General features: G+C 48.3%; 1 protein-coding gene across 1 annotated transcript; it reads left to right on the forward strand.

The window, feature by feature from the left end:
* Positions 1-5249: 5249 nt before the first annotated feature.
* On the forward strand, positions 5250-8286 carry LOC119362412 (CBL-interacting protein kinase 2-like). The gene is made up of 2 exons (XM_037627630.1): positions 5250-5549; positions 6345-8286. Exon 2 carries the CDS (start codon positions 6674-6676, stop codon positions 8030-8032), a length of 1359 nt encoding a protein of 452 aa, XP_037483527.1. The 5' UTR covers positions 5250-5549; positions 6345-6673; the 3' UTR covers positions 8033-8286.
* The last annotated feature ends 570 nt before the right edge of the window (positions 8287-8856 follow it).

Consider the following 8856-nt stretch of genomic DNA (forward strand, 5'->3'; position numbering starts at 1 on the left):
GGGGCCGAACTCTAAACCAACCATGGGCAAGCGCTGGAGGGAGACAACCATGTTCATTGCCCGTCTACAGCCATTGGAATCTAGCTCCAATAATGCACGCATATCCTTTGATTGACCGGTTGATTCCTGCGTGGCTTAACGAACGCTGCAGACTTCGTCTCTGTGTGGGTGTTGACCCTTCGCGCGTCCCGTTCCGCCAAGAGAGGAATCCAACCGTACATTGTTGATCGATGGAACCTAGCTACCCGATGGCGACATGACCAAAGGTCCATATACGTGTCCAACTTCACTGGATCATCCATATATCTTTCCTGGTTTACATCGTCCCGTAAAGGAAAGAATCAGATGTGCGGGCACGCATGGACAGTCGCGTACGAATGGAGTTAAACCGTTTTTTTTTTCGGGGAAGTTAAACCGTATTGTCCTCGTGAGCCCTTTCTTTGGAAACCAAATACAGTTGTGCTAGGAATGTGTTCGTGGAGTGTTTATATTTCTAGCTAGTCCAGTAGACTAGCCACAGTGAAAGTAACTTCAGCAGTAACATCGAATTTAACTCAGTAAATTTGCTTATGTGAGAATGAGTTAACGAGGAGAGAGGTAGTTAGTAACTTCACATGTGCCAATGCAATATGAGTCTATAATCTAATAAATGAAGCTTTGCATGTTATCACACTTATGTTACTATCCACTATAAAAATAGTAACATAGTCTAGGGATATGTGTATGTTACTAGTACTTCTTCCGTCCGGGTTTATTGGGCCTACGGACCAAATCGGCAGGACCAAGGCAGTATAGTAATTGAGCACATAAATTTAGGCATTAAATCCTACGGTTTATTGGCAGATACTTCGTTTAGCATGCAGGACCAATCGCGCGCATGGACGCATGGTTTCCCGCACTCATTTAATTCGGCCTAATCGCATGCATGCACTAATTACCGGAGGGAAAGCATGCGTGGGTGCCTGCAGCATGCATGCATGACCAATCCGAGAGGCCTATGCATTAGTAGCCATAGAAAAAGCAAATGATTTAATGAAGCGGGCCTTATAAGAACAGACTCAGCTATTTGGCTCTGGGGACCAATAAACCCGGACGGAGGGAATATATGTTACTCACCATTGTGGCTAGTCGTGGAGGTCAAACTCCAAGTGTTACGAGTCATGACACGTGTTTGTGTTTGTTACGGAGTGGGCTATTCTTCGTGGTAAATGCGGCGTACCCGACGATTCGACTGAGAACCTACACCCCACCCATGGTGTTTCGAGTAATCACGACACCGTCGTCTAAAAGATAGCAAGTCTCCGTGGTCACCGTGCAAGCCAAGTTCTGCGCACACAAGCAAGCATCCACAAGCTTGCACACACACACACCCTCGTCACCAGGCCCAGCTCGCATGCACGCCACGTAGCAATGCCAGTTGCCACGCGACCCTTCATGCATGGGGCCAGTCCTTTGCAATAATGCATGGCACTCATGCAGGCACAATTAATTCCTCTATGATTACGGTGGCACCACCACCACGTACGTACGCCTAGATTAGTACAATGATACAGGAGTTGCACACTCTGTGTTTCGCAAGAGACACCAAGCCCGGGACGTCTCAGCTCGCGCATCTGCATCTTATCTTCCTTCATCGCATCTTATCTTCCTTCATGCATCGTCCGTAGCCTCTAATAATAGATGATCAGCAGCTCTTAGTCGTGAGGGCTTTGGCAACCAACCCCGGACGCACAGAGCGTCCAAGAAATGAATCGAGGGAGCCCCACGATTAGACGATGCCATCGGTGATTGTCAAGCTACTTTGGGTGCTACGTCAACACCCCCTCGCGTGCTAGTGCCGCTACACGTACCGACATGCCACCTCGAGCTCTGTACTGGCTGACACGTAAGTTGTTCACGGGGCAGAGAATATGCTCATCACTCCCTTGAAACCAATGCTATTAAGGCATGATAGCCCAACTAAGTATTTGTGCATTTCCTCCATTCGGAAATTAGTGACGTTGTTATTTCCCAATGTAGGGAGTACAAACTAAAAAATAGTAGGCAGATTGCTACAAAATGTATATATTCGAACAAAAATCATCTTGGTAGGCGATCACAAAACGGAAAGACCCATCAAAGTTTTTAACTTTGACTCACTTCATTTATAAATACAAAATTATTGGTTTGGTTAATTTAGTTATATGGATAGCTAATCTTTGGGCTGACTTGGTTGACATTAGTATATAGTCTATGTTATACTGTTAAATAATAAGCCTTCTATTATCTATATTCTAGTTAATATGTGTGCTTGGGAGTCCTTGCAATTTGAATAAACCAAGATCTTACCATGACTGCAATTTTAGAGAGACATGAAAGTACAAGCCCGTGGGAAAAGTAAACCTAGCTATTCTCATGGAAAAAAGGATGCCGGGGCATGGATTTTTGGCAGTCGGGTAAATATGTATGTGCCGGTGAACCTCAAAATTGGAAGAAGAAGAGAAAAAAAATGAAAAATGTTTTTTTAGACTTGCCTGTTTTCTTGAAAAAAAAATCGGTGTACAATAATGAGTTGCACTCGGTGTTTCGTAAGAGACACCGAGCCTGTGACGTCTCAACGAATCTGCATCTTTTCTTCCTTCCTTGAAGATACCTCGCATCTGCGTCTGCATCGTCCGTGGCCTCCAATAATCGATGATCAACAGCTAGCTAGCTCGTCCTTAGTAGCCGTCAGTGGTCACGGCTTTGGCAACCGATCTGGACGAGCGAAGTGTACAAGAAATGAATCGAACAAGAGAGACCTACGATTAGACCATGCCATCAGTGATGGTTAAGCTACTCCACACTTTGGTTGGTACGCGTACGCCAACCCCCTCGCGTGCTAGTGCCGGTACACGTATGTACCCCCTGCCCCTAGGCCACCTCAAACTCCGATCCGTATCGGTTGGCACGCAAGTTCTTCACGGGGCGATGTACATAAGCTTTGTTTTCCGACGCGGATGGGAGGGAAGATGTCCATGCCATGCTTGGATTGCCAACAAAATCTACCCTGTCAACTTTTGGCCATGACCAAAACGTTGGTTCTTCCGGATGAGTGCTAATTAACTTTTTTGGCATGCCAGTTGTTCTTGAGCACCTCTAGTTCATTTTACTAGCCAATACTATTAGCCAAATCATGGAAAAGCAACACCTCAAAATTTTGGTAGGCAAAACTTGTCCACAAAAACAAAATACACCCTGGTGTTAACATGACCCGCGCTTTCAAGACAACATGTCGCACATCTAAAAGATTGCCATTTTTTTTTAAAAAAAAAGTGTGGATTGCCGCAAAATACATAGTATGGTACGAAAACTTCTTTCCCATGCATAGTCGATGACAAATCGGAAAAAGGAAAGCCATTCCCGTGGAAAAGAGGATGTGTTTCTTCAAAAGTCCACTTCACCGAAAATATAGCTTTTTCTAATAATGAGGCTTGTGGTTGTGGTTGGGGGTAGCACCGACTGGACCGGAGGACAGGTGTAGGAAGCAATGAAGAACGTACCGCTCTACATCATCACCACATTGCTTGGCCGGGCGGCCGGAGTGCACGCATATTCTATGTCTCGTGGCTCATTGGTTCTCCAAAAAGCGATCTGCTCCGTTCTAGCCTAGCCGTCCGTCCCGGCCCCCGGGGATGATTTGACAATTTTCTAGCCTCCATAATTCGTGCTAAAATACTAGCAGCAGCATCGACCACTCTGTGTGCCAGGATATCATTAGAAAGTGTATATAGTATCATTGATGCCGTGCCCGTCTGTTGGAAGGAGTCTCCCTGAGACGGATCGAGCAACAACACATGCATGCATATCGTCGCATATATGCCTCCCGTCTCTTGATGCCATGCATGGGCTGCGAGGCTCCAAGCGAGCCACCAGATGACCAGAATAATGCCACTATTCTAAGCAAGCCCACACCTTTACGAGCGTGGGAGAGGATCGGACGTCCCAATTTCCACTGGTTTTGTACGTTTGTTGGTCCTGACCGTGACGCTTTTTCGTGCCTAACTTAGCCGGGACGATGGGAGGTGGGCTTTTACAGCCGGGCACGAGGAGGCGCCCTGTTTTTTTGAAAGCAAGGCGCCGTGTTTTGCTTTGGCCTCTTCCTCCCTCTCGCTTTCCTTCCTCCTGCGCGCACCGCTGATACGAAGCGCTGAGCGGTCTGCACATGGCTGGACCGATTCGTGCGTGCTCGATCTCTCCCACGTGCTACGTAAACCTCAGTGGCAGAATTTCCTTTGGAGATTACTAAGGCGCAACGGGCCGTACGAGCCCATGTTAGCCATGGCATCACCGTGACCTGCATGCCGCCGATCGGACGGCGCGGGGCCGCGTCGGGCCGTAGCACGTCGCAGTGAACGTTGGTGTTGTACATTGCTCATCTTTTATTCACTTATTATACTCCCTCCTTTCATCTATATAGGGCCTAATGCGTTTTTTAAGACCGCCTTTGACTATTGACAAGATTAATAGTACATGACATACACAATGTGAAAATTATATCACTGAAAGCTCCTTTCACACACGAATTTAACGATGTGCTTTGTGTAAGTTGCATGCCATATATTATTGCTCTAATATTTGATCAAAATTAGCCTTAAAAAACGCATTAGGCTCTATATAGATGAAAGGAGGGAGTATTACTCTTCTTACGGGCAAATCTTGCGCTAGTAATTACTTTCGATTTCGCCATTCACCATTAGTACTACTCCCCGCTGCTTCAATCTCGAAGCTGGCAGATCGCCATCTAGCTCGATCTGCGCCATTGACGCTCGCTCCGGCCAGCTAGAGCTCTACTGCAAAATCTACAAGAATTTACAGCCGGGGGTCCATCAAAAAGATCTTTCCCTGTGACCCTACAATTATGGAGAGCACCATGACGCACGTAAAACGAGGACCGGGCACGGGATCCATGCATATGAAACCCGGTTCGTTGGCCGAACGGGACGGACGGCGGAGAGCGGCCGTGGGACTGTGGGAGGGTGCAGCGGGCCGATCTAATTTGGTCCGTCCGTCCGTCCGTCGCAGCAGCGGACAGGCCAGCGCATTATTGGCGGGCCCCGCGGGGGCGTAATTTTACCGGCCCACAGCGGCGGGCGGTGGGTGGGGGCGGAGGAATATCTCTCTCCCCCTCTCCCCCTCTCTCTCTCTGCGAGAACGGATCCATCCATCCCTAGCGGGCGGGGCGCGGGGGGTTGGCCGCCGCGGCGCGTATAAAACGGAGCCGCCTCTCAAGCTTAACCTTTCGCCGCACAACACACTCCCGCACCCCGCATCAAGCTCTAGAAAAAGGAAGAAGAAACAGACTCAGCCTCCCACCCCAACCAGCTCTCTCGGGCAAATCTGCTACGACTCCGCCGTCCCCCAGCCCCGCCGCCCACGCATCCGCCTCCTCCCTCCCTCCCCTAGCCCGACCCCGCCGGCCTCCTCGTCTCGCGAGCGCGGCCGGTTCTTCGCGGCGGAAGGGAAGGGATCTACTCCGCCGCCGCGGCTGCTGCCGCGGTTCCGTTCGCGTCGCGAGCCGCCGGGATCTGGTACGGACTCGCTCACGCCCTTCTCCCTGTTTTTGTCCTTGTTCCGGGGCAGTCCGTATGTACGGTAGTGGTTCATCTGCGACTGCGTGTGCGCGAAACATGTCGTCTAGGGGGCTCGTCGGTTTGGTGCGTGTGCGGTCTCCGAAACAACTTCTCCTCAGGAGTTCGCAGTAGATTTCTATCTACATACAGAGTAGAGATAATCGTTCTCCTTCTCCTGCTGTTCGTTCGTGCGAGTTACCTAATTTGCTACTTGGTTGGTTAGATGCGCGTTTCCGGATGCTGTCTCTTCTGTTTTGGCAGTGAGAAAGTTTTGGCGTGATAGGTTGGTTATTATGCGCGGAGAGAAACAGATCCATCAGCTAGGTGCCATACAAAGTTTGGACACCCGCATCTGGTTGCAGTTTACACCACTCTTAATAATCTGGCTAAGGGACGCATCTGGTTGGAGTTTACACGCCTCTTAATCCGGCTAAGGGACGCATCTGATGGCAGTTTAGACCCCTCTTAATCCGGCTAAGGGACGCATCTGATGGCAGTTTAGACCCCTCTTAATCCGGCTAAGGGACGCAAGTTAGCCTTTCGTTCGTTTCCGACTTTCTATGGTATGATATGCTTGTGGTCCTGTATGCGGAAGAGATTTATTTTCCCATCTTCTGCATATAGAACAATCTTCTAATTTCGGAATTTTTTCCGTCTTCTGCATATAGAAGAATCTTCTAGTTTCGGAATGATTTGTCTTCACTACAGATTGCTCTATGGCTAACGTTATGCTTTTACTTTCTTGATTGACAGTACCTGGATTTCAGCAAGGAGGAAACATCTTAGGGAATGCAGAAAGATGTGTTTGCATGCTAGAGAGCTACCTTGCGAGGGAATCGGCAGGGTAGCCGCCCCTGTATCTGCTTTGATTGACCTTGATGACACCGCTTCACAGCAGCACACAACACACCTCTTCTTCCATTTGCTTCTGCACAATGGGGTTCGACGTGGCATCTCAACCATCATCTTAGATTACCACCTCGGAGGGGACGGTTGAGGTCATCTAGCACCCGCAGGCTCCCTTTGAAGGTTCGGGATCGCTGCTGCTGTTCTGTGTGCGTAGCATACATCTGCCTGCCGTCATGGGGGAGCAGAAGGGGAATATTCTGATGGGGAAGTACGAGATGGGGAAGATGCTCGGGCAAGGGACCTTTGCCAAGGTCTACCATGCCCGTAACATCGAGACCTCGCAGAGTGTCGCCATCAAGGTGACCGACAAGGAGAAGGTTCTGAAGGGCGGGCTCACGGATCAGATCAAGCGGGAGATCTCTGTGATGAAGCTGGTGAAGCACCCGAACATTGTTCAGATGTATGAGGTCATGGCGACCAAAACAAAGATTTACTTTGTGTTGGAGCATGTGAAGGGTGGAGAGCTGTTCAACAAGGTTCAGAGAGGAAGGCTCAAGGAAGATGCTGCAAGGAAGTACTTCCAGCAGCTGATCTGCGCAGTTGACTTTTGTCACAGCAGGGGCGTCTATCACCGTGATTTAAAGCCGGAGAACCTTCTTCTTGATGAGAACAGCAACCTGAAGGTTTCAGATTTCGGTCTCAGTACCATTTCTGAATGCAGAAGACTTGACGGGTTGCTCCACACATCCTGCGGCACGCCTGCTTATGTTGCTCCCGAAGTGATCAATAGGAAAGGCTATGATGGAGCCAAGGCTGACATCTGGTCCTGTGGGGTGATCCTCTTTGTGCTTTTGGCTGGGTATCTCCCGTTCCAGGATAAGAATCTGATGAATATGTATAAGAAGATTGGGAAAGCAGAATTCAAATGCCCCAGCTGGTTCTCTTCAGATATCCGAAGGCTTCTGCTAAGGATTCTTGATCCTAACCCCAGCACAAGGATCTCGATTGAGAGAATCATGGAACATCCTTGGTTCAGGAAGGGTCTAGATGCAAAGCTGCTCAGATACAATTTACAAGCAAAAGATGCCGTTCCTGCTGCTGACATGACTGTGACTTCTGATCCCTTGAGCTGCAGCAACTCAGCAACAGAGGGCAAGGAACAAGGTGCAAAGAAGCTCTCCAACTTGAATGCTTTTGATATAATCTCCCTCTCAACTGGACTCGACCTCTCTGGTATGTTTGAGGACAATGACAAGAAGAGGGAGTCCAAGTTCACATCCACCAACTCGGCTTCGACGATCGTGTCAAAGATCGAAGACATTGCAAAGTGCATGCGACTGAAGCTCGTCAAGAAAGATGGTGGCATGATGAGGATGGAAAGCTTCAAGCCTGGAAGGAAAGGTGTGATGTCCATTGATGCAGAGATATTCGAGGTGACCCCTGACTTCCATCTCGTGGAGTTAAAGAAGACAAACGGTGATACTATCGAGTACCAGAAGGTCTTGAACCAGGAGATGAGGCCGGCGCTGAAGGACATAGTCTGGGCTTGGCAAGGCGAGCAGCAGCCGCCCCCGCCGCAGCAATCATGTTAAGAAGAACTGTGCCAAGTGCAACATTTTTACAATCCGAGGCAATTACCAGGCTTCCGTGTGTTTCTGTAATTTTTATTATCGAAAGTTTGTTATTCGTTTGCATTCCCCTAGTGATGTCTGTGTAAACTTCAGTTGTCATCTTCCGATGAAGATTTATTTAAAAGCATGGTGTCTTCAGAACAGATGCCAAGTCTTTGTTCAAAAAGTCTTTCCAAGGACAGTGCGTTTGTGTATGGGAAATATTGTTCACATCATCTTTTGCTCAAGAATTGATCTTCGTGTTGTTACTGTTTAACTATGGCATGCATCATGATTATATCCACTATTCTTGTGATCTGAAAACCCTAGAGGGTGACATATTTAAATCTTGTTTGATGGGTAGCTACCGGACTTTACCTAAAGGCCGAAGAGATATGGTTTTGTAGACAGCATGCTATGGGCCAGAGACAAATTGAAAGCTTTGTTCTATGTAGCCACTTGCAAAGGGTAGGAAGTAGGGAGGGAGCAGTAGCATTATTTTACAGCTGTGAAGATACTACTACTGATTAAGAACAGCACTGTGCAGATCGCCGCGCAGAAGCACCTGAGGCGAGATTCGGGCATATTCCTGTAGTTGTTTCCTCCCTCGTGGGTTTGGAGAAATAGAAAAGAAAAGGCAGAAAACCCTCTTGCTTCACAGTTCACAGTTACAATCTTTATCAAGGAGGTTCACAGTTACAATCTTTATCAAGGAGAAATAGAGTTCCAGATACCCTCTTGCTTCACAGTTACAAAGAGGAAAGCTTAAGGCAGTAGTTTTCATACTCTGCCAACTGCAGCAGTTG

Source organism: Triticum dicoccoides, chromosome 2B (genome assembly GCF_002162155.2).
Source record: "Triticum dicoccoides isolate Atlit2015 ecotype Zavitan chromosome 2B, WEW_v2.0, whole genome shotgun sequence".
NCBI lineage: Eukaryota > Viridiplantae > Streptophyta > Magnoliopsida > Poales > Poaceae > Triticum > Triticum dicoccoides.

What these genes read in the sequence shown, in the direction of transcription:
- LOC119362412 (XM_037627630.1), top strand. Translation starts at nt 6,674, where the DNA reads ATGGGGGAGCAGAAGGGGAATATTCTGATGGGGAAGTACGAGATGGGG.